Consider the following 26,163-nt stretch of genomic DNA (forward strand, 5'->3'; position numbering starts at 1 on the left):
GATTCTTTGACACTTCATTCAAGTCCAACTGATCTTTGACGAGATTTGTTTTGTAGTTTATCATAGAAGGAAAGATTGAGCAGGATGGGTCTGTATTCACAGGAGCTTAGAAAGTGAGAGGAGCTCTTTACAGAGAGAGTAGTGGATGCCGGGAACCCCCTCCAGGCATTGTGGTAGAGACAGATATATGTATTAGAGACATTTAAGAAGCTCTTAAGTATGCATGGACAATAGAAATATGGATGGCTATGTAGGAGGGAAAGGTTAGATTGACCTTAGAAGGTTAAAAGGTCGGCACAGCATTGTGGGTGAAACTCCTGCGGTATGCTGTAACATTCTATTTCCCTGAAACAAGTGATTAACAAGATACTGTAGATGCTGAGAGTTAATTTCTCCTGAATGGTGAGCCTGGAATAAGAGCCATGTGCTTTAGAACTAAAATTGGAAGAAAATTCTTCACAAAGAGGAATAAGAATCTTTGTACAGCTCTCCCTCTGTGTTTAAAACAGTGATTAGATTTTGGGACAGAAAAGGAACCAAGATGATGGGGGAAGGTAGCTGGGGTAAAACCACAGCTGTGGTTTACTGAATGGCTATACATTCCTGCTTGTATTTTCAGAGATTCATAGGGTTCTACAGCACAGAAACAAGTCCTTTGGTTCACTGTGTCCATCCAGACTATCAAGTACCTATCCATGCATATCTCAACTACCAACATCTGGCCCATAGGCTTCTGTGCCTGCTGAGTCAAGTGCTCCTCCAGACACGTTAAAATTTGTGATAGTCTCTGGCTCCACCATCCCCATCAGGCAGTGCATTCCAGATTCTTGGCACATTCTGAAATGCTTCCTCAGGCCTTCACTAACCTTACTTTTACATAAATCTGTACAATTGCTCTTAGACACTTATACTACAGAGTAAACTCAGTTCCTTTGTTCCTTTTTTTGATGTTCTTGTGGGAATTATGCTGAGCTTTCTTGAAAGGTAGAAAAGCAGAAGTAACTTGTCAAAGTTTGGAATGGATCCTGATGTGCTGCATGAGCAAATCATCACTCCAGTCATCCATGACTGGACTAGGAAGTCTGGCTAAATATGATGGCATCAATATATCCTCCTCCCCCCATCCCACATAGCAGCATGACTACTGACAGACGGCACCAGAGACCCGTGTTCAATTCTGATCTCAGGTGTTGCCCGTGTGGAATTTTGTACATTGTCTTTGTGGCCATGTGGGTTTCTTCCACGTGCTCCAGTTGTCCTCCACATCCCGAAGACATTATAACTCAGTCCACCACGGGTAAAGCCCTCCCCATGATTGAACTCATCTACAAAAAGCGCTACCATAAGAAAGCAGCATCAATTATAAAGGACCTTCACCATCCAGGCCGTGCTCTCTTCTTGCTGCTGCCATCGGGAAGGAGGTACAGGAGCCTTAGGTCCCACACCACCAGGTTCAGAATCAATTATTACCCTTCAACCATCACGCTGTGTACTAATTCCAAAACTTATTAACTCACTTTCAAGGACTTTACAACTCATGCTCTCAGATTGATGGGTCTATTTATTGATTGACTGTATTTTTACAGGTAGTCTTCTTTTGCACATTGGTTGTTTGTCAGTCTTTGTGTGCAGTTTTTCATTGATTCTATTGTATTTCATAGTTTTACTGCAAATATCTTCAAGATTATGAATCACAAGGTTGTATATGGTGGCATACACAGTCTGTATGTTGATAACAAATTTACTTTGAACTTTGAACTTATAGGGCCGTTATGAATTACTCCCAATGTATAACTGAGGGATAGAATCTGAGCAGAGGTGATGGGAGTGCGGGGAAAATAAATAAAGGACTAATGCAGGATTCTGGGTCGTGTGGTGGAAATACATCTCTACCAAAGCTTCTTCCCTCCGCTAGCCTGCAGGTCACTGTTGGGCAAGGTATAGTAACTGCTTAACCCTCCTATCAGGGTCAAGTAAAGCCAGTGGTGGATGGTTGTATGAGTTGCTGGTGCATCTCACAAATCCTGGTTATGTGACGTCTGACACATGGCAGGCAATCTCTGAAGAGTATTGATAACGGCTGGGGTCACCTGTCTTGTAAAGACACTGCCCAGGAGAAGGTTATGGCAAACCACTTCTGAGAAAAATTTGCCAAGAACAATTATGTTCATGGAAAGACCATGGTCGCCCTTGTCCTATGACATGGCCCATAACCAGCAAACGAATGTAGAATTATTATTGAGGGGTATTTGGTGTTCAGCAGGGATTCTGAGGGCTGAACAGCCTGATTCTGTTCTATATCTTTCTCTGTGACTCTGCTGTGTCTGATGTCTATTCGCTACTCCTCCAATGGAATTGGAAGGTGTCTCTTTTGCAAAGAAAGAGGAAAGCAATTTGAGCAACTTTTCCATGTTGGAGCGGGTACTTGACAACACAAACAGAATTGGAAATTATGACTGCAAAAGTATTCCTCCTTGACTTAAGCACATGATTTCTTCCCCTTGCTCTCCCCCACCCCAGCTTTGACTGAAAAAAATACGTGGTATGTAACTTTTTGTTACTGGGGAAACAGTTTTTTCAACTGGCATAGCAGTCTGCTGTTTAAGTGGGGTACAAACATTATTCAAAGAGTATATTGCTACTGTCTGCATTAGCTAATATGTGCTTTGCAAAGTGCATTTTGGCCCCTGAAGTAATCCTACATTTCAAGTTCAAGACCAGTTTACATTAATGGTAAGATTATCCATGGCCCGGAACTGTAACGATTATCCCTTATCTTCAAGATCATTTTTGCCTGAGAATTTCATGTAATTATAGAATACAATCCCCCAAACGTTGACTTAAAAATCCTGGAATCCCATGTAATGGGAAAAGAATTTGATTAAAAATAGTCGACGACAGTAATTATTTTAAATTAAGTCAGCTTTTAGGATTATGTTAAATATATACTGGCTTAATAACATGTCACAGAGACTGAAGGTGACTTCTAGGGAAAACAAGGCAGGGTGCCGGGTGAAAGGAGTGAGAGTGTCAGAGAGTGGAAGGATCACTAGCTGAAGTCACCTCCTCCTGAAGGCAGCCGCTGGGAGCTCCACTTGACGCATTGGGCTGGAGCCCGAGGCAATGTTCGCAACTCCGCACGATAATTGGATACACAGAGAGACACGTGCCCCCGTAAACTGCGCTATCAGCTCAACTCCAGCCTTTTTTTCCCCCCCTCGTCCCCACCTTGCTCCATACAAGTTTTGAAGACGGTCTCCGACAGACAAGCCAGGGAAGATGATGAGGTTTTGCATCGCCCTGTTCATCAGTTCCACTCTCGCCCTGGGATCCAGCGGTAAGGGAGCCGATCTTTCTAAACTTCAACAGAGAGTATGAAGCGTATATGTTTTTCTTTAAACAACTCTAGGTTCCACTGAGTCTTATTTGTTTAAGAGATAAGCCTTTTACTCCCTAGTCGTTCCTGAGAAAGGACGCTGTATTATAATAACTGCGATTAATACATTTAAAAAATCATCCCATCCTCCACACCCTTATTTTGAAATCTTTGCCCGGTGAGATGAGATCATTTCTAAACCGAATAACAAAAAAAGCTCTGAAAAATGCAGCCCTGGCGAGACTCACCTCTGTGAGTTTTCATTTTATTTTGTGACGTTTCTGAAAACAAAGAACTAGTTTACAGCTAGATGTAAACAAATGTCTCTCCGCTTTGCTATGATCTCCGCTACTAATTCGGATTTGCAGTCTATAAAAAAAGTTGGGATAAACCGTATGCAAAATGGACAGGCGTTTCCTTTTGCAACCCAGCTGAAGGGAATATAGTTTTCTTATTTCGTTGGGAGGGAGGGTACTGAGATGAATCAGGGATTTCTCAATATGAACATGTGGAATGATTCACTTCCTTGCAAATTGTTGCCAGGACCAGTGCCCATTATGCGACTGTGAGAATCGGGTCTGTTTTTACTTCATGGGATTTAGTAGATTGTTCCGGTGTTTTGAGAATCACATTCCACGATCGTTGTGTTTTAAACATGAGTAATCAAAGCCTTCGCCCACGCTTTAAAAAGAAGAGTTATTTTATAAAAACAATATCGGGCTCAGTTAGAGATGCTGAGTAAGTTCCATTCTCCTCGATACGTGTATGAGGAACCTTGATGTTACATGGATGGTCGTCTAAAACTGTTAACCAGTAGAGACACTGACTCGAATTGCTAGTGTGTTGAGGTGATGGCCGTAAGACACATGAGCAGAATTAAACCATTCGCCCATCGAATCTGCTCCGCCTTTCAATCATGGTTGAGTTGAAAGGAAAGATTGAGTACGTTAGGACTTTATTTCTTGGGGCGTAGAAGATTGAGAGAACAATTGATAGAGCTATACAAAATTATGAGGGGTGTAGATAGGGTAAATGCAAGCAGGCTTTTTGCACTGATGTTGGGTGGGACTACAAACAGGTCATGGGTTAAGGGTGAAAGGTGAAAAATTTAAGGGGAACATGAGAGTTGTGAGAGTGGGGAACTAACTGCCAGCACAAGTCGTGAATGCCAGCTGGATTTCAACATTTAAGAGAAGTTTGGGTAGGTACATGGATGGTAGGGGTATGGAATGTCATAGTCCAGTGCAGGTAGATGGGAATAAGCAGTTTAAATGATTTGGCATAGACTTGATGGGCCGGAGGGCCTGTTTCTGTGTTGTACTTTTCAATGACTGTGACTATTATCTATGAATGGGCGTTATAAAGATGTGAATGCACTTTCTCACTCTGGATGATTGAAGAGAGCATTGAAGACCTGGTAGAGGTGTATAAGATGATGAGAGACATTGATCCTGTGGGTAGCAAGAGGCTTTTTCCCAGGGCTGAAGTAGCTATCACGAGAGGGCACAGTTTTGAGGTGCTTGGAAGTACGTATAGAGGAGATGTCGGGGTAAGTTTTTTACGCAGAGAGTGGTCAATGCGTGGAATGGGCTGCCAGCAATGGTGGTGGAGGCAGATACAATAGGGTCTTTTAAGAGACTCCTGGATAGGTACATGGAGCTTAGAAACATAGAGGCCTAGGGATAACACTAGGTAATTTCTAAAGTAAGTACATGTTTGGCACAGCATTATGGGCCGAAGGGCCTGTATTGTGCTGTAGATTTTCTGTGTTTCTCTGCTTCTATGAAGAATACAAATCATTCAGTCCCCAAAAAGTGTGCCTCTTGGATGTCATTGATCTAGAAAACAACAAATATACCTATTCGCTGCAGATATAATCATAGAGTTTGCAGCACAGAAACAGTGCACTCGGCTGAACTGCTGACCAAGGTGCCCCATCCCAGCCAGTCCCATTTGCCAGCATTTTTCCCATCACCTCCTAAACCTTTCCAGTTCACGTACCTGTCAAAGTATATTTTAAAAGTTGTTATTGTACCTATCTCAGCGACTTTTGGCAGTTCATTCCAAAGCTTTTTGCGGAAAATATTGTCCCTCATTCACCCTATCTATGGCCCTTAACTAAAAAATAAATATGTCTGCAATTCAATTTTGCTTGTTGATCATTTTTTATGGTGTTCAGGAATATTCCAGGGTGCTTTACAAACACTGATTGTTTTGAACTACAGTTCCAAATTTGCGTTAAATATACCAAATGATTTAGCAGTGAACTTGACAGATTCTCCACCCTCTGGTAACAGTGCTATTGGTTTTAAGAAATGTAATAGAACACTACTTAACACATTGTCTGTGAATGTAAGAATGAAAAGACATGGCACAGTTTTTTTTTCATGGATAAGGTTTATTTTGGTTTAAATAAAAGGCAACAGGGCCATCAAGGGAGCTTCAGCTGAATAGCCTCCATCAAATTGAAGTCATCTGGATCTCCCTTTGACCATTATAGCATAGCAATTGGTAGAAAATAGCTGTGTGTGATTGTGAATGGGAGCAATATGCATTAATACGGTAACAATATGAGAAACATCTGGAAAACTGATCCAACAGGTTTTGCTCGATGATTCAACTAGATTTCAGGAATATTTTTTTTTGAGTAGACTTTGGGTAGTCTGATGTAGACTCCCAAGTAAAGGAGTGTCCATTGCATTTGGCTCAGTGAATGGAGAATTTCCACGGTATTTCCAGTCTGTTTGTTGTGTTGGGTGTAGTCTCATTGATTCTATTGTGTTTCTTAGATTTACTGTGTATGCCCACAAGAAACTGAATCTTTAAGTTGTGTATGGCGATGTATACATTGGTAATAAACTTACTTTGAACTCTGGTAGCCAATACTTAAAAAAAACACATGAAGAAGGTGGCAGGATTGCAGGCACCCATGAGACCTGTTTCAATTGGAGTCGAAAAGATGGCTAAGTTGGTTACTTTGGTACTGTGAAGAGGTGCCCAATTTCCCCTGAATCTAAAGTTCAATGTGTAATTTATTATCAGAGTACGCACATGTCACAACATACAGCCCTGAGTTTGTTTTTTCCTTAGCAAATCTTTAGAACAGTAACTTTAAACTGTAAACATCAGGAACTATAAACTATTGTAAACAAACTGTGCAAATACACAAATAAGTAGCAATAAATAATGAGCATGAAATAACAATATAACAGAGTTCTTAAATGAGTCCTTAAGTTAGTGTAGCTATCCCCTTTTGTTAAGAGCCTGATTGCTGAGGGGTAGTACCCGTTCTTGAACCAGTGGTGCAAATCCTGAGGCACCTGTACCTTCCACCTGATGCCAGCAGGGAGAAAAGAGCTTTGCCTGGGTGGTGAGCATTTTTGATGATGGATGCTGCTTTCCTACGACAGCGTTTCATGTAGATATGCTCAACGATCGGAAGGATTTTACCAATGATGTATTGGGCCAAATCCACTACCTCCTGTAGGATTTTCTACTCAAAGGCATTGGTGTTCCCATACCAGCCAGTCAGCACACTTTTCACCACACACCTATAGAAGTTCTTTGCAATAGAGGTGGAAACTTAATGTATAAACTTGAAAATCCTGTCCTGCCATCAGCAAATAGATTTTTAACATGCTGTCAAAAGTAGCTATGAAGAGAACAGATGATAAAATTGAACCTGGCCACCAGTTGGATGACTGGTTCTATTTTTGCTGCAGAATTTTTTTTTTAACTTGCAAGGATTTGGCTTTCACCATATGCTGGCACTGTCAAAATCAAGTTCAAAGGGAGCCGGACATTAACTGATAAGATTTGTACTGCCAAACAGATGACGTGGGGCCAGTTAGATTGAACAAAATCTGCAGCTCAAGACATAATTTAGAGTTCCTGAAACATTCCAAAACCCAGCAATTAAATCAGCTTTCATCTTGGCGTGAAATAAAGCCATAAGCTACACTGGAGTCATTTTCAAAGCCAATCTAAACATCTAGATATTCTGCAAAGGTAGTCTTTGCAGAAGCTCTTCTCCCGAGTGTCTTGTAATTTGTAGTAATTGAAGACTCAATAATCTTTATTCTCTCTCATTTTGATTGCAATCATAAACACATTGCAAAATCCCTTAGAGATTCATTTTGTATCTTACCCATCAGTTGTATCCCTATAGCTCTGCAATATAAATATAATGATAAAAAGAACTTCAAAACAGTTTTAATGAGAGATGCTGTCTGGTTCCCACATTGGCATCTGGGCATGTATATTGTACCTCTCACAGAACTGACCCTCTCCACCCCTCCCTACCCCTTTTCCACTCCCATCAATGAGCAAAAAATATCAAAGTAAGAAGATTTACTTCCTTGTGATGCCTGGTGTCTGAGATGAGACTTGGGCCTCCCTTAAAGTTTATGAATCTGTGAATTTAGGCCACTTACCCAGTCACCGAAGGAAAATATTGCTGGAAATCTGAAATAAAAGCAGAAGATTCTAATGGTCTTGTCAAACTTCCATTGGAATTATTCAAAGGTTAGGGTGAAGGTCTTCTGCTGGCTTCACTATTAACTAGTCAACATAAAAGAATTGGCAGTTACACTGAATACCTCTTGCTGGTTTGTGTGATTCAAAGCATGCAGGAGAGTGATGTTAGCTGGATTTAAAAGCACCTTGTTTTATTCAGCAGTCCAAGCAGCATCTTTGGAGAAAGCAAGAGCTGACACTGTCAAGTGGAAAGATTTCAAGTTGATGTCCATTTAGTTGAAACATTTTTACTGCCTTTTACTAAAGAAGGTCTCAGCTGGAAACATTGGCTGTCCATTTTGCTCCACAGATGTTGCCTGACCCACTGAGGTGTCTCCAGCATCTTGATTGTTGCCCCATATTCCAGCAGCTGCAGTCTCTTTTGTCTCTATAACTTATTCTCTCCACCGATACTGCTTGACCTGCTGAGTATTTCCGGCGCAATTCCAATTTTGCATTAGTTGCAGAGATGTTTCCCTTCCCTTCAGTCTCAGGTTGTAAAATATTGTGCAGCAGGCTGTGCTATTCCGCAGTGTGTTGTGGAGCATTGGATACAAAGATGCTGACCACGTCTCTCCTGGGATGTAATTGACAGGAAGCTAGTCTAAGATTCTGTTTGTTTCACAGTGAATTATATTTGTTGTTTCGGATTCTCTGGTATTGTCAAGTTCTTTAGGGACTAAAAACATAGGGCAATAGAGAAACTTTATGAGGCCAGGGCATCACTTTACAGTTCCAAACTGTAAGATCTTGGTTCAATACCTGCTGCTGTCTGTAAGGAGATTGTACATTCTCCCTGAGACCATGTGGGTTTCCTTTGGGTGCTCCTGTTTCCTCCCACATTCCAAAAATGTATAGTTAGAGTTAGTAAATTGTGGACATGCTACGTTGGTGCTGGAAGTGTGACAACACTTGCAGGCTGATTTGATTTGAAGCAAATTATACATTCCACTGTACGCTTTAATGTTGTGTGACAAATAAAGCTAATCTTTATTCACTTGTAAAGACAAGTAGGTAATGACAAGAGTGGGAATGGGGATTTTAATCTTAAGGATTAAAAAAAATCTTACATGTGTCGGGTGTGTGAATTTGCACAGATCTGCTTCCTATAAAGTGATTTATTCTGAAGTCCTGCTAAAATCTGCCCCTGCACAGTTTGTAATTACACAGACCAACAAGGAATATTTGGCATATCTGTATGCATTTATGGACAGTGGTAATTGCCAAGGCAGCAGGAGATAGTGCTCTTGGATTTGGAATACTTTCAAGGGGTTTCTGACAGCACCAGAACAGAATCACTGGATTAACCTGAAGGGTTACAGCTCCTGCAGCATTTCTCCGACCTTAAAACTAGATTGTGGTGTTTAGATTGAATTATGAGCTCCGATGCTGGGATGATTCCTCACCCGGCGCAGTAGAGGTAAATGGACTTCACCTAAAAAGTTCAAGCTGAAACGTTGCTCAGTGTATAACAAACACTGCAGCAGGGTCAGTAACTTTAAACAGAATCAGTAACTTCAAATTCCTTGGCATTATCCTATCAGAGGATCTGTCTTGGGACCAACACACAAGTGCCATAACAAAGAAGGCACGGCAGCCTCTACTTTCTCAGTATGTGTAGATTTGGCATGTCATCTATAGTTTTGACAAACTTCTATGGATGCAAAGAGGAGAGAAAACTGACTAGTTGCTCAAGACCTGGAATGGAAAAGTTTACAGGAAGCGTTGGACACAGCCCAGTCCATCACGGGCAAAGCTTTCCCCACCGTGGAACACATTTACGTGGGGCGTTGCCACAAGAAAGCAGCGTCCATCATGAAAGTCCCCCCACCATCCAGGCCATGCACTCTTTTTGCTGTTGTCATTAGGCAGTATGTAAAGGAGCCTTAGGTCCCGCACCACCAGATTTAGGAAGTTATTATCCTTTGGGCAGGATGTACAGGAGCCTTAAGGCTGATTTATACTTCTGCGTCAAATTGACGCCGTAGGTACGGCGTCACTGTGAACCCTACGCAGTGCCTACATGGATCCCTACACCGTAGCCTGACGCGCACCTCTCCCAAAATGTAACTACGCGTCGTGGCAACGCAGACCGCAACAGCTGTGATTGGTCCGCTTGGTAGCATCGCATTTCCTCCTACGCTGCAATAGCTTCCCATTGGGCGACTGAAGGGCAGGGAAGGAACTCTGGCTGCAAAGATTTCCATAAAGCTTTACAGACCTCCGAAATTATGGAGGACACATTTTGCTCTTACGAAAAAGGACGCTCACTTTAAGCTTGTTTACCCCGAGAAAGACTATCATGACCACGAAGTCTTGCACGGGCAGGCGTGTGCGCATGCGCGACGTGCCCGAATTGCAGAGCGACACGGACACACCAACGCACAAGTATAAAGCTCACAACGGCGAAGGCCATGGCGTCCATTTGACGCAGAAGTATAAATCGGCCTTGAGGTCCCACACCAACAGGTTTAGGAAGTTATTATTCTTTGGGCAGGATGTAGAGGAGCCTTGGGTCCCGCGCTATCAGGTTTAGGAACAGTTACTATCCTTCAGGTCAGTTGGGCATGTGGCCAAGTGGTTAAGGCGTTCGTCTAGTGATCTGAAGGTCGCTAGTTCGAGCCTCAGCTGTGGCAGTGTGTTTGTGTCCTTGAGCAGGGCACTTAACCACACATTGTTCTAGTGTCTGTGCGAGGGGTGGCGCCCCACACAGACTTCCAATCTGTGCCTTGTAAGGCATGAAAATGCCCGGCGCAGGCCTCGCATGGTCTGAGTCGACGTTCCCTCCCTCCCCTACTATCCTTCAGGCCCCTGAACCACCATGGATAACTTCACTCACTTCAGCTCAGAACTGATTCCACAACCCATGGACTCGCTTTCAAGGTCTCCACAACTTGTGTTCTCAGTATTATTTATTTATTTTTTAGAATTTGCACAATTTGCCATCTTTTGAACATTTGTCAGACTTTATTCATGTATAGTTTTCAAAAATTCTATTGTATTTTACTTTTCTGTAAATGCCTGCAAGAAAATGAATCTCATGTGACATGTATGTAGCCTTCACCATCACTGCTTCCCGTAAAAGAATGCACAGATACATCAAATATTCCTTATTAGTTTTTGTGACTTCCAAGTGTGCAAGAAAATGTTCTCATCGGGACCTCAGTGTAAATCACTTTATGGGAAGCACATCTGTACAAATTCACTGGCTCATGAATTGTTGCAGGATTTTTGTTTATCTTTCCACTGATTGATCTTAAGTATACCACGCATTAACTCATATTATGGGTTATTTACATTTGAAGAAGACATTCAACAGTCTCTTCAAAGCATCTTTGTATTGAGCAGCTGGGAAACTCTGCTGGATGTCAGGAGTGCATCTGGTCACAGGTTGTAATGTGGCATGGCTGGTACACATGCCAGAAGTGGATATGAAATTATTAACTCATCGCTGAATCAGTGTTACTGTGAGAAATAAAACTAATCAGCCCTTTTCTACACTTTCTTGTTCTGTAGAATAGAATGGACTACTGTTTTTGGTGGTGAGATCTGTCTTACACTAATTTGTAGTACAGAAGGACCAAACCTGACTTGCCTGTGGGACTGTTATGGTTGGTTTTGGAAAATCTCTGAAAGGAATTGATGCTTCTAAGATAATTTGAGCCAAAATATCTGCAACATGTGGCAAAAAAATGTTGAAACACTACTGTGTGACCACATTTGGAATAACTAGGGGGCAACCAGCTGAATGATGTCCTTCATTAAACTATTAATTGCTTATTATTTTATTAAAATATTCACCCGCAACCCTAACACGGAATCTGTAAGTGAGTGGAGGGTAGTGAGAGTTAATGATACTATTCGACAATGAACAGCAGACAGACCATGTACTTGCCTACTCTTTTGAAAAACAGAAAGGCCAGGAGATAATGCCAAGGCTTTATAAGGCATGTGTCAGACCACACTTGGAGTATTGTGAGCAGTTTTGGGTCCCTTATCTTAAAAAAAGGATGTACCAGCGTTGGAGAGGGTCCCGAGGAGGTTTTGAAGTGTGATTCTGGCGAATGAAAGGTTTAACTTATGAGGAGTGTTTCATGGTTCTGGGTCTGTACTCGCTGGAGCTTAAAATAATAGTTGGGGGCGGGGGGAGGTGGATCTCACTTAAACCTATTGAATATTGAAAGCTCTGGGTAGAGTGGAAGTTCCCTACAGTGGGGGAGTTTCGGGCCAGAGGTTACGGCCTCAGATTAGAGGGATGTCCATTTAGAGCAGAGATGAGGAGGAACTGCTTCAGCCAGAGTGTGTTGAATCTCTGGAATTCACTGACAGAGATGGCTGTGGAGGCCAAGTCATTGTATATGTTTAAAGTGGAGGTTGATAGGTTCTTGATTAGCCAGGGCATCAAATGCTTCAGCAGAGAAGGCAGGAGAATAGGGCTGAGACGGGGAGGGATAATAAATCGGCCATGGTGGAATGGCGGAGCAGATGTGATAGGCAAAATGCACTAATTGTGCTCCTATGCCATATGCTGCCCCTGGCTTTCCACACACATGCCTGAGGTGAAGTAAAATAGTGGCCACTGGTTAATGGGAGCAGAAACCCTGAATCATAAAGAGTTATGACTTGGTATCTGAATGAGTACTTGTACGCAAGTCACATACACAGGAAAAAATCAGGTTTAAACAGGAAAACATTAGAATTAAAGATAATGCTGATCAACATGAGGATAATTTAAAATAAAACAACCCTTTGCTGATGAGTAGGTTTGCAATTTTGCCTTGGATTTGTAATCCAAAAGGAACAGATTACAAGGATTTTGCATTCCATGTGATATCTTCAGCCCAAGCTGTTCTCGAACTATATATCAATCAGCATATATATGTATTATATTTTAGCAAATTGCAAGGATAAAAAATGCACTGGTGATCGTGGGCAGTAAATTGATGCAGTGTGCTTCCTGCTGTAATATTGAACTGATTCCCTTGCGATCCATTTATTCAACAAATGTTGAAAAATGTGCTGGAAAAAATGTTGTAAGATTAGTCAGTTCCATCATGAATACTAGCCTCTGTAGTATCCAGGGCATTTTCAAGGAGCAGTGCTTTAGAAAGGTGATTCAAGACTAGCTTCTTCCCCTCTACCAACAATTTCTAGAAGGACATTGAACCCATGAACACTATCTCACTTTTTTAATTATTTCTGGTTTTGCACTATTTTAAATCTAACTATGTGATATACATATGCTGGTTATATTAAATCTGATTCTGAAATGTGTGTGATGACAATATGACTGCTATCCCTCTCCAATAACTCTTTCTTTTCCCCAGTATTTTTTTACCGTGCCAACTCCTTGTTTGTCTCATATTTCAGAGATACCAACTGCCCCATGGTAAACTTAACCAAGAGCCCATCATTAAATTGATCACTGTCTCCAGTCAGCATCTGGCATCACATTCAAGCACTCTCTGACTAGCATGAAAATAAGAACATAGAACCTGCTTTCTTGGGAGCTGTTCTGCTCTGTTATTGTTTTATCTTGTTCTGCCTCAATACACTGTGTGGTAATTTGGCCTGTATGAACAGCGTGAAAGACATTTTTTTTTCACTGTATCTTGGCACATGTCAATAATAAACCAATTCCAATTCCAATCTGAGGGACAATAATTTGTTGGGTTACAGGGCAGGAACAGAAAACTGGGATAATTACAAGAAGACTTGCTGAGCCAAATGTTAGCTTCTTGTGCCATAATGTCCCAAAGTGTGTGCTGCACATTGAGTAATTGGTCCATGTTTGCCCGTGGTAACACAAGGGAAGCATTCACAGACTCTGGGCAATGCAACAAAAAACTGGAATGTTGATTACTGGGTTTGAATAATGGAGAAAGGGAAATGTAGGCTTCTAGTAATTGGAAGAGTATGTTCAGCAATTGATCTTAAAAGTTAAGAAAAATTATACTGTACATGCTATGGAGACAGAAAATTTGGAAAATTACTTCAAATTACATGGTTTAAATAACTAAACTTAAAATTCCTGATCCAAGTTCTAAAGTTAATCTTTATGAAGGAGTGACTAAGAATTAGGAGAAATAAAAGGCATGAGCTCATTGAACGACTTCTGAGATACTAAACTGGGAAATGTTGAACGTTTTTGGAAAGTTGAATAAGGTTATAAAATTATAAATCTTTAAGAGTTCTAAACTTAGTCAACTCCATCATGGGTACTTGTCACCGTAGCATCCAAAACATCTTCAAGGATTGGTGCCTCAGAAATGCAGCTTCTATCATCAAGGACCCCCACCATCCAGAACATCCCCTTTTCTCATTGTTACCATCAGGAAGGAGGTACGGAAGTCTGAAGGCACACACTGAGATTCAGGACCAACTTTTTTTCCACTGCTATCTGATTTCTGAATGGACATTGAATCCATGAACACTACCTCACTACTCTAATTTTCTGTTTTTGCACTATTTATCTTAATTTAACTATCGTTACGTACCCCGTAACTGGGTTGCCAAACCAGCAGAAATGGACCACTTAGTTGGAGTCTGGATTACTGGAACTAAGAAAGTTTTATTAAAGAAATAAGCAACACAGTACTCTAATCAAAAGGATATAAATGCAACAGTTTAGCAATGATAAAACACACATGTACACAGAACTAGGATAATAGGATCAATCAAGCTCTATCACAGTCTTGGGGTAAATGATCAGTTTCCAGTGATGCAAAGTTCAGTTCAATTGAGTTCAGTTCAGTTCGCAGTAATGTTGTGCCATTGGGGCGGGGAGAAGAGAGAGAACGAAAGCGAATGAATATTCAAAACGGATTCCACACAGACCTTCGATATTCCTCGCAGTTAGCTTTCGGGCGAGCCCTTTGTAATGTCTTCTGAGGTCACCGACTGTGACCCCTCTGTTCCAGATACGATCGTTCTTCAGCAGTGAACCCGGCACCCAGGCAAGGGCGGACACACACACCAGGTTCCCACCGACCCGTACCTTTCTACCCTGTGCGTCTATGGCTGGTCCCGCAACCAGACCTCAAAAACTCTCACCAACTTGTGGGGGCACACCGCTTCCAGGGTCTCGTTACCTCGTGGAGTCGTGTGTCTGTTGCCTTAGCGAACCTGTCCCTTTTTATCCCCCTGCTGGGGTATCGCCTGTCCATCAAACTTCGAACAGTTCAGTGTTCAAAGCCACCGGTCTCTGACAATACTCGGAACCGTGTCTCCTTTCGGTAATCTCTCTCGTCTCTCTCTTATTAGCACCTTGCATGTTCCCCCATTGTCCTCTTGTTGGCATCAATCTTCTGATAACTGGTTCTTTTGTCACACTATTTAACATACATATATTTACTGTACTGTAATTCCGTTTTTTATATATTATGTATTGCTTTTTACTGCTGCCGCAAAGCTAACAAATTTCATGATGTATGGCGATAATTTTGAATCTGATTCTGATAGGGTTAGCTGAATGGACTTTGTCAATAGTTATAAGCCTTGAGTGATTTTTCTCCTCCTAGGGGCAACGTGCTTGTTGCCGTCTCTACCAGAATTGGTTCAAAATATAAGTTGGTTCTGCTGAACTAGTGTGGCTATTTAAACTTTTCTTTAGAATTTGGGTTTCAGTTAGAGCTTTATTGTCATTACAGAGGATAACAAGATTGGAGTGCTATTTCATTCAGTGAAAAACAGCATCAGTTCAGTTACTAAAAACCCAATGACTACATTTAAAATAATGTCTGAGTTATTTAGAGTGACTTCAAAGTTAGAACTGAATTAAAAACAAACCATTCTAAAATTGAAAGAATCAGTGGCTGCCCCATTCATGGACACGTGCCCATGTTGTTAAGTACAATAAATATGATATAGCATCAAGAATTATGCCTGTATATTGCACTTAGAGATTGTCTATAGTGCCTATGGATTATGGGTTGGTGGGGGTGCATTACTCAGTTGCAATTTTTCAGCCTGGATGTCCGTGTGGAGATGTTTCTGTACCTCCTGCTGGATGGTAAGAGATTGAACAGGTGATTACTGGGGTGAAATGAATCCATCGTGGTTTTGCAAGCCCACTGTAGGCATTGTGAGTTGTAGATGGTTTCCGTATCTGGTAGTCGCGTCCCACTGCTGATCTGTGCGGTCCTGCTCACTCGTCGAAGAGCTTTCTGGTTGATCTTGTTGCAGCTGGTGTGCCATACTGTCATGCAGCAGGTCAGTATGTTCTCAGTTGCACATCGGTAAACGATTACCAGCAGCTTTTGGGGCAGATTTGCTCTCTTTAAATTCCTAGAATAGTATACAGTACTATGCAAAAGTCCTAGGCACATATATGATTTGGGTGCCTATAACTTGCTCAGTACTGTAATAATTTTGTGTATTGCACTGTACTGTCACAAAATAATACAAATGTCTTGACTTACTGTATGTTGAGTGATGATAAACCTGATTCTGATATGGGTCTCTTTTGTGGACTGCGAGTGGGAAGGGGAGAGGGAGAGGGGAATCATGGTCGAGAAAAGAGGAGGGAGTGGCAAGCACCAGGGAGACATTCTGTCATGATCAATAAACCAATTGTTTGGAATCAAATGACCTTGCCTGGTGTCTTGGGGTTGGGTGTATCAGCACCCATGCCACCCCTGCCCCCACCCTGGTGCTCCTTCTCTGCCACCAGTTCCATACCCCTCCGTGGCACTCCACCCTCGGCATTCCGAACATCTTTTGCTCCCGCCAGATTTACAAACTCTCTCTCTGGTCCACCTTAACAAATACCGTTCTGTACTGTCATTCATTCATTCAGCTGCCTTGCCATTCGGCGTGGGCGATCATGTCTCTCCATCCCATCACGGTCCCTGACCCTCCGAACTGTAGTTGTTGCCTCCCCTGTTTCTGACCATGATGTTATTCCATCTATCATTTTCATTCTCTGTCTGCCTCTGCTTCTTTTTCCTTCCAGCTTTCCAGTTGTAACTCAATGTTCTAATGTCTCTCTTAGCATGATGTGTCCAAAGAATTTTGATTGCTGTTTTCTGATTTTTTTTTCAAGTAATGTACGTTTTGTTTTCGTTCTCTGTAGAACTTCTTTGTTGGTTATCCTGTCTGTATATGATATGCGTAGCATTCTTCTGAGGAACCACATCTCTGCTGCATTGATTCTTTTTCCCATTGTGTTGCGGTACAGTACAAAACTCTTAGGTGCCCTAGCTATATATATGTGCCTAAGACTTCTGCGCAGTACTGTACCTCTGGAAATAATATACCTAGATCTTTTGGTGTTCATATCCTGCCATGTTGTGCCTGTGATATGGGAACTGTACTCCTTGTCCCTGTTCTGTTACCAAGATGTGTGAAGATGCAACCTCTTCTTGTGAAATAGCTATTTGCTTCTGACTTCAACAATAGTTTTAACCTTTTAATGAATTCATTAAACCTTCTAGCGAATACTCATGTTCTCAATATTATTTATTAGTTGTTATTATTATTTTGGTTTTCTTTTTGTATTTGCACGATTTCTTGACTTTGCACATTGGTTATTTGTCCACCTCTGTAGTTTTTCATTGATTATACTGTATTCCTTTGTATCTACCGTGAACGCTCGCAAGGAAATGAATGTCATTGTCGTATATGGTGATATATATGTACTTTGATAATAAATTTACTTTGAACTTTGAAATTCACTGGAAAGAATTTGATTTATACAGTGCCTTTAAGCACGGATCATCACAGAACTTAAGAGTTAATGAAGTCCTCTGTAGTCGGTGTAAGTTCCCTTAGCTACAAATGCAGTAAATCTCAGAATACCTGTTTTTGGGGAAAATCTGATTTCAAAATAGGAATTCTGGAAACACTCATCAAGTCAGGCAGCAGCTAATGAAGTAGAACCAGATTCTTCAATTTGAAGATTTTATGAGGAAATTTCAACTTAAGGCATTATCCCAGCTCCTTGTTCCACAGATGCTGCTCGAGCTGCTAAGTATTATCAGCAGTTTCCGTATTAAAGAGACACGTGAAAATGCAGGTGTTTCACACAAGAAGCAGTAGATACTCAATGGGGCAGGGCAGCATCTATGCTGGGTAAGTAGGTTAATTGGTCATTGTAAATTGTCCCGAAATTAGGCTAGGTTTAATCGAGAGGCTGCTGGATGGCATAGCTCGAAGGGCTGGAAATGCCTATTCCGCATTGTATCTTAAAGTAAATAAACAAATAAATAAAAATAATTCCCCTGCTGTTCTTATAAGTGCTGTGGGATCTTTTGCATTTCCTTGGAAGGCTCTTCTTAAAATATGTCTTGAGAAAGTTGATAGCACTTTGGAAGGATTGCAAAATATCCACCCCGATTTTTGCAGTCAAAGATTCAGCAGCTGGATCTGAACTCTGACCCTCCTGAAAAATAAAATCAGAAGATGCTGGAAAATGCTGGTGGAAAGAGAACTGGAAATAACATTTAAGATTTGTCAAAAAAATTTCCACCCTGAAATGTTGCATTGATGCTGCCTGACCTGCTGAGTGTTTTTAGTATTTGCTGCAGATGCTTATACTCTCTGGAATTTAGAAGATTGAAGGGGGGATCTGATTGAAACGTATAAAATTCTAAAGGGATTGGACAGGCTAGATGCAGAAAGATTGTTCCCGATGTTGGGGAAGTCCAGAAAGAGGGGTCACAATTTGAGGATAAAGGGGAAGCCTTTTAGGACCGAGATGAGGAAAAAACTTCTTCACACAGAGAGTGGTGAATCTGTGGAATTCTCTGCCACAGGAAACAGTTGAGGCCAGTTCATTGGCTATATTTAAGAGGGAGTTAGATATAGCCTTTGTGGCTAAAGGGATCAGTGGGTCTGGAGAGAAGGCAGGTACAGGGTTCTGAGTTGGATGGTCAGCCATGATCGTGCTGAATGGTGGTGCAGGCTCGAAGGGTCGAATGGCCTACTCCTGCACCTGTTTTCTATGTTTTCTATGCTGGAAGTATTGAGCAACACACACACACAAAATGCTGGAGGAAATCAGCAGGTCGGGCAGCATCTATGGAAAAGAGTAAACAGTTGACGTTCCGGGCCAAGACCCTTCATCAGGACTGAGAAGGAAGGGGGAAGAGATCAGCTGAAAGCACATGGTTGAAGAGTTAGAGGGCAGCAGAGATTGCAGGAGAGGAGCAGTGAGAGGGGGTTTCACGGATGATGGGTCTCATTTATACTTCTTCAGAATGGGCATCCCTCGAAGAAGGGTCTCGGTCAGAAATGTTGACTCTTCATTCTTTTCCATAGATGCTGTCTGACCTCCTGTGTTCCTCCAGCATTTTGGATTTCCAGCATCTGCAAACCTTCTTGTGTTTGTGATTGACTACTCCATTGTGAAGTCTCTTAGAGGGATGCCTACCCAGCTAGCCTCTTTCCTTCCCCCCCCCCGCCAGCCCACCCCACCTTTATAATTCTGGCATCCTCCCCATTCCTTCTCAGTCCTGAAGAAGGGTCTCGACCCAAAATGTTGAATGTTTATACTTTCCATTTGCTACCTTATTTTCTACATACCGAACCATACAGGCCTCATTGCATGTGGAATAATGAAAAAAATATGCGTGTTGCGGGAATATAGTTTTGCCCTCTCCAGGCACTGTGTTAGTGTTTGTGCAAAGTCAGGAGTTTCCATATTAATGCTCCTTGTTCCAAAATTGTTGACATTTTTCCCATCCTGCTGCTGTTTGGCCCAGGCTGCGTTAACGCTTTGAGCACGTCCACCTAACTCCGCAAGCTGTGCCAATTGTTTCTTACGTCTCTGTTTCCATTCATCAGACCCAACAGAGAAATGAACCAAAGAGAAGTTATTTTGGGACTGTCTGGTGCACAATCCCAGACCCTGTATCATGATGGGATGGGTTAGTTGCCAAGTCAGCTGAAAGGCTGACTCTAAAAGAAAAGTTCCAGAATCTGTGGAGGTGTAAATTTTGCTTTATCACCAACATTTGTAGAAATAAGCAGGGACAGTGTCTGTAAGCAAATACCATAGTCACCTGGAGTTGTGCAGTTCAAAGTTCAAAATAAATATATTATCGAAGTACAGTACTGTGCAAAATTCTTTGGCACATTTATATAGCTAGGGTGTCTAAGGCTTTTATGCAGTACTGTATTTGTTAACATGGAGTGGAGAGGGAGTTTGTAAACGTGGCGGGAGCAAAGGATGTTGGGAATAGCGAGGGTGAAGCGCCATGGAAGGAGTTTAGGACAGGTGACAGAGAAGGAGTGCCAGGCGAAGGAGGTAGTGTGAAGTGTGGGTGCAGGCGCACTCAGCCCTGAGACAAAGGGCAAGGTAATTTGATTCCAAACAGGTAGTTTATTGACCATAAGATATAGGAGCAGAATTAGGCCATTTGGCCCATCAAGTTTGCTTCGTCATTTCATCATGGGTGATCCATTTTTCCTCTCAGCCCCAATCTCCTGCCTTCTCTCTCTATCCCTTCATGCCCTGACCAATCTATCAACCCATACTTTAAATATACATAAAGTCATGGCCTCCACAGCCACCTGTGACAGGGAATTCCACAGATTCACCACTCTATTGCTAAAGAAATTCCTCCTCATCTCCATTCTAAAAGGTCACAGTTTGAGGATAAAGGGGAAGCCTTTTAGGACCGAGATTAGGAAAAACTTCTTCACACAGAGAGTGGTGAATCTGTGGAATCCTCTGCCACAGGAAGCAGTTGAGGCCAGTTCATTGGCTATATTTAAGAGGGAGTTAGATATGGCCCTTGTGGCTAAAGGGATCAGGGGGTATGGAGAGAAGGCAGGTACAGGGTTCTGAGTTGGATGATCAGCCATGATCATACTGAATGGCGGTGCAGGCTCGAAGGGCCGAATGGCCTACTCCTGCACCTATTTTCTATGTTTCTATGATGCTGCTGTATTCTGAGGCTGCTTCCTCTGATTTTGGACTCTCCCACCATAGGAAACATTCTTTCCATATCCATTCTATTGAGACCTTTCAATTAGGTTACCCCTCAGTCTTCTGAATTCCAGGGAATACAGGCCCAGAGCCATCAATGCTCCTCGTATGACAAGCCATTCAATCCTGGAATCACTACTTAATGTCTCTCTGGAGCTTCCCACTCCCTCCCCTTTCTCTTTCCGTTTTCCCAACCGTGATTCCCCTCTCCCTGCCCCCTTCCCACTCTCAGTCCACAACAGGGACCCATATCACAATCAAGTTTAACATCACTCACATATGTCGTGAAATTTGCTTTTTTATTTTGGCGGCAGCAGTACAATGCAATACGTAAAATTACTACAGTACTGTGCAAAAGTTTTAGGCAAACTAGCTATATATGTACCTAAAACTCTTTGCAATGTACTGTACATATATGTTAATCCTGTCCACACCAATTATCAAGCACCCATTTATGCGAATACTGCACTAAATGCCATTTTACTCTCCTCATGTTCCTATTAATTCCCTGCATATCCTGCCACTTATCCACACTCTAGAACCAGTCAACCCAAATATCTTTGGGATTGGGAGGGAAACCAGAACACTGAGGTTAAGGGGGGAAGCCTGAAAGGACTTGGGATGAATGTGTAAATGCTTCAAAAACATCAGGATTGAACTCAGGACTCTGAAACTATGAGAGAGCAGCACTTTAATACCTGCATAATGATCCCAAGAATACTTCTTCACTTTCTTCAAAACAAACGCAATTGCGTTATAGTGCCAGTGACCACCGATCAGGGTTTGATTCCCGCCACCGTCTGTAAGGAGTTTGCACGTTTGCCCTGTGACCATGTGGGTTTCCTCTGGGTGCTCCCGTTTCCTCCCATACTCTAAAGAGATAGGTTTGGGTTCGTGAGTTCTGGACATGCTATGTTGGTACCACATACTTGTCGGCTGCCTCCAGTACAATTCTCACTCTGTGTCGGTTGTTGATGCAAATACCAGATATTTCACTGTACATGTGGATGTTTCTAAGTACATATTTTATTTATTTAGAAATATGGTGTGGAACTTCTGTCCCAACAAGCCACACTGCCCAGCAATCCCCTGACTTAACACCAGCCTAATCACAGGACAATTTACAGTGACCAGTAAGCTACAAACTACATCATTGGGCTCGCTGCTGCACAACATTTACTTGGCCCTGTGCTGAACTATGGGTCTCGACTTTCTTTGTGGACTTCAGTTCAGAACGTTATTTGCATGTGGTTACTGTTTACATGATTTGTTTTTTTTCCCCCTCTCTCTGCACACTGGGTGATTGAGGGGGTTTCTTTGTGTCATGGCTGCCTGTTAGGAGGCGAATGTCAAGGTTATATAATGTGTACATACCTTGATTAAAAAATGTACTTTGAACTTTTGGTACGTCTTTGGACTGTGGGAGGAAACCGGAGCACCTGGAGGAAACCCACGTGTTCACTGGCTTCACATGGGAGTCTATTCTTTGTAATTCCATATATGTTATACCAAATAATAAATCCCAGAGTAAAACTCTGGAACCTTTCCCTCCAACACACACTAAATATGCCTTACCATTGAAGCTGCAGCAACAACGCTTGCATTTAGAAGCACAGAGCCATTGCAGGCACTCATATGATGAGTAGGCAGCGCTTGAAGAGGACGTGGGCGACAGAATTGGATTACAATTTTATGGAAGGACGGAGAACGGTGGCCAGGCAGAAACAGATTGGAAGTAGTCTCCCGGTATGTGTGGGAGACTATTTCCCACGCATACTGGAACACTATTTCCAATCTGAGCTGAGTGATGTTACAGATGTGAATATAGACATTGTTAGTAACGATATAATAGCTTGTCTGAGACAACTCAAGACCAAGTGTAACAGGTGGGTTGTGATAGAGATATGCTGCAGAAATGGTTCTTTTAGCCTACTGAGTCAACACCAACCATCAAGGATCGATTTTTGTTTTACATGAAACCTAGTCCAACTTTTTTTTTTCCCTCCCTACCTTCCCATTTAAAGTTTGCCTTTGCTTGATACGTGTATGTCGAAACATGCAGTGAAATGTGCCATTTGCGTCATTGGCCGACACAGTCTGAGGATTGTACTGGGTAGTCTGCAAGTGTCGCCACACTTCTGTTGCTAACGTAGCATGCTCACTGCTTACTAACCCTAACCCGTATGTCTTTGGGATATGCAAGGAAACCCCACAGAACCCTGATGGAAACCTATGTGGTCACGGGGAATATGTATAAATTTCTTACAGACAGTGGTGAAATTGAACCAGAGTCACGGGCAGTATCCCCTACACTATCGTGCTCCCCCCCCCCCCCCCCCAGAGTCTATCACCTATCTTCCACTCCAGGAGCAACTTATAATGGCCAATTCAGCAACCAAACTGTATGTTTTTAAGATATTGGGGGAAATCAGAGCACCCAAAGCACTTTTTCTGCCATGAACCACTACCATTAACAGAGGGATCTGTGGACCCCAGGTTGGGAACCCCTGACCTATAGGAAACCCATAGGCTTACAGGGAAAATGTGCAAACCCCACACAGTCAGAGCCGGAGATCAGGATTGAACCCTGCTCTCTGGAGCTTTCAGGCAGCGGCTGTGCCACTGTGACGCCCTGGCTTCGGACAGTTGCCACGGAATGAGGCGAAGTTGGTGATCAGTGATGTGTTCATAAGGAAGGAAGTACAGAAGCCTAAAGACCCACACTCAACGTCTTAGAAACAGCTTCTTGCCCTCTGTCCCGCCCTTAAGATTAAAGTCTGTCACGAGCCTTGTGGCCCATCAGGCTGGAGCTTATGCCGGTTTCCATGGCGTGAAGCGACTGAGAGTACAAGACTCCCTCCCCGGATAGGACGCCAGTCTATTGCGAGGTTAACCCCCAGCATTTTTGCCGGTACCCATTCTCATCTGGGTAGACTGGAGCATTGTGTGGTTAGGTGCCGTGCACAGGGACACACATGCTGTCTCAGTCGAGGCTCGAACCCACGACCTTCAGATCGGTAGTCCAATGCCCTAACTACTTGGCCATGTGCCACGCTGCTCCGCCCTTACTGAGGTGTTAAAACATCAGCTAGGCAGTCAACCAAATTCCATTCAAAAAAGGACATGAGAGTCAAGATGTAGTGTCCTAGCACCTTGTGTTTATTGCAGATTCAATGGCATGGCATAGTGAATAAGGAGTGAAACTGAAAAACACAATTACTGTGTTGTTCCATTCACACAAGTAAATATACACGGGTAAGTAGGAACTTAGTTAAGTTCCCTGCAGGTAAGTAATATGTGTAAACCATTTGCATTTAGATTGGTGTCTAACAAACTCAAAAATAACATTCTATTTTAGCAAAATCTAGGTGATACCTTTAGATGAACTTAAAGCAATATAACATAAACTTACAAGCAATGCTTCTGCTGGGGAAACAACTGGATGGCTTTAGATATAAACTTCCTGAACTCTTTAACACTGCCTCACTTTTTTAATATACAGTATTTCTGATTTTTGAATGTTTTTTAATCTATTCAATATACATATACTGTAATTGATTAAGTTATTATTTTTATTTATTTGTTTATTTTTTCTCTTCTATATTATGTGATGCATTGCACTGCTGCTGCGAGGTTAACAAATTTCATGTCACATGCCGGTGATAATAAACCTGATTCTGATTCTTTGGCTCCTGACATAAACCTCTGGTCTTCTGCCTGCCAGAGTGCTTTCCTACTGCCTATTTCCTGACCGCACAGGAAGTAACCTAATGCGGATCTGAAACTGCTCATTTCAAAGTAAAAGCTGAATGTGCTTAATCAGAAAGGAAAAGATAAATAAATCAACAGTTGAAAGGGCAGAACACCCTCTGCCATTGGTTTTCTGAACAGTCCATGGACACTACCTCATGATTCCTCTTTAGAACATGAGACATTTCTTAATATATGTGAGTGATAATAAACCTGATTCGGATTCTGACTGAAGTCACTATATTTAGTTTTAAAAAAAGAAGTTGCTTAAAAAACAGGATGTTAGATAGGTATACTGACAATTAGGATACTGTGGTGAGGCAAAATGAGGTGGTGGTGAGCTGGGAGTTGTCAGTCTACATTTGGAGACTTGGCAGTTGATAAGTCTAGAGCAGACCTTGCCACCACAACTTTAAAGACATTGGAAATGGACTGTGCACCCTGGCTTTGGTAGAGAAATCTGTATTCTCTGGCTTCAGCTCTTAAATTTATCATTCAATACACAGATTTGTTACTGAGTGCAATAGAAACATGGATGCTTTCTTCGTTGCCCCACTTGAGAACTGAGCATGTTCTAAACTAGGCACCACATTCTTAGATGGGCATTGGAAACAGCAGTATGCCTGGTATGGAAACACCAATGCCCAAGAATGGAAAAGCCTACAAAAAGAGATGGATGCAGACCAGTCCATCACAGGCAAAGCCCTCTCCACCTTTTGGCACATCTACAAAGAGCTTTGGTACAAGATAGCAGCATCGATAATCAAGGGCCACCATGACGTAGGCCATGCTCACTGCTGCCATCGGGAAGGAGGTACAGGAGCATAAAGTCCCACACCATCAGATTCAGGAATGGTTATTACCTTACCAATATTAGACTCCTGACCATCAAGGATAACATCACTGACTTCAACTCTGAACTAATTTCACAACCTATGGACTCACTTTCAAGGCCTCAGTAACTCACGTTCTCAGAATTATCTATTTACTATATTTGCACGGTTGTCTGTTTTCACATGGGTTGTTTGTCAGTCTTTGTGTGTAATTTTTTCATTGATTCTATTATATTTCTTTATTATACTGTGAATAACTACAGGAAAATTAACCTCAGGGTGGTATATGGTGACATATCCGTGCTTTGTAATAAGTTTACTTCGTACTTTGAATTTTGAATTATAGTATTGCTGTGCCATTACAACAAGACAGCAACATAACAATGTGCACGGCCCATCAATAACTATTCTAAGCACCATCTGTTCATTTTGTGAATTGGATTTAATCTGCAGGGCTCTTTGCAGATAGCTGACTGGTGGTGTAGTGTGCATTGACACGGGACTTCAAGGTGAATGGTCCCGGGTTCGAATCCGGCTGGCCCCTGGCACGCTTTCCATCTGTGCTGGGTTGAGCATTGAGCTAGCAACTTGGCTTCATAAAAACAGACAAATGCTAAGGAAGCAGCAAAAAAAAAATGCTGCCTGATGCACCACAGGACACAGAAAGGAGCAACAACACTCAGTGCAGATATTCTTCACTCCATTTTGGTGGAATCCAAGGAGCACATGGTTGGACTGAATCAGTCTTTCTCAATATT

The 26,163-nt window shown here is 42.2% G+C and overlaps 1 protein-coding gene across 4 annotated transcripts in view; it reads left to right on the top strand.

Moving 5' to 3' along the window:
- Positions 1 to 3,101: 3,101 nt before the first annotated feature.
- Positions 3,102 to 26,163, top strand: part of LOC134355747 (EGF-like repeat and discoidin I-like domain-containing protein 3) — a 116,084-nt gene continuing 93,022 nt past the window's right edge. For 2 of the 4 annotated variants that reach the window (XM_063066096.1, XM_063066097.1), the window contains exon 1: positions 3,102 to 3,337. In XM_063066096.1, the coding sequence (XP_062922166.1) occupies positions 3,280 to 3,337 (58 nt within the window). In that variant the 5' untranslated portion in view covers positions 3,102 to 3,279. The remainder of the gene's footprint in view (positions 3,338 to 26,163) is intronic. The other 2 variants (XM_063066098.1, XM_063066099.1) reach the window with 1 other exon arrangement.

This window comes from Mobula hypostoma, chromosome 13 (assembly GCF_963921235.1).
Source record: "Mobula hypostoma chromosome 13, sMobHyp1.1, whole genome shotgun sequence".
NCBI classification, from domain to species: Eukaryota; Metazoa; Chordata; class Chondrichthyes; order Myliobatiformes; family Myliobatidae; genus Mobula; species Mobula hypostoma.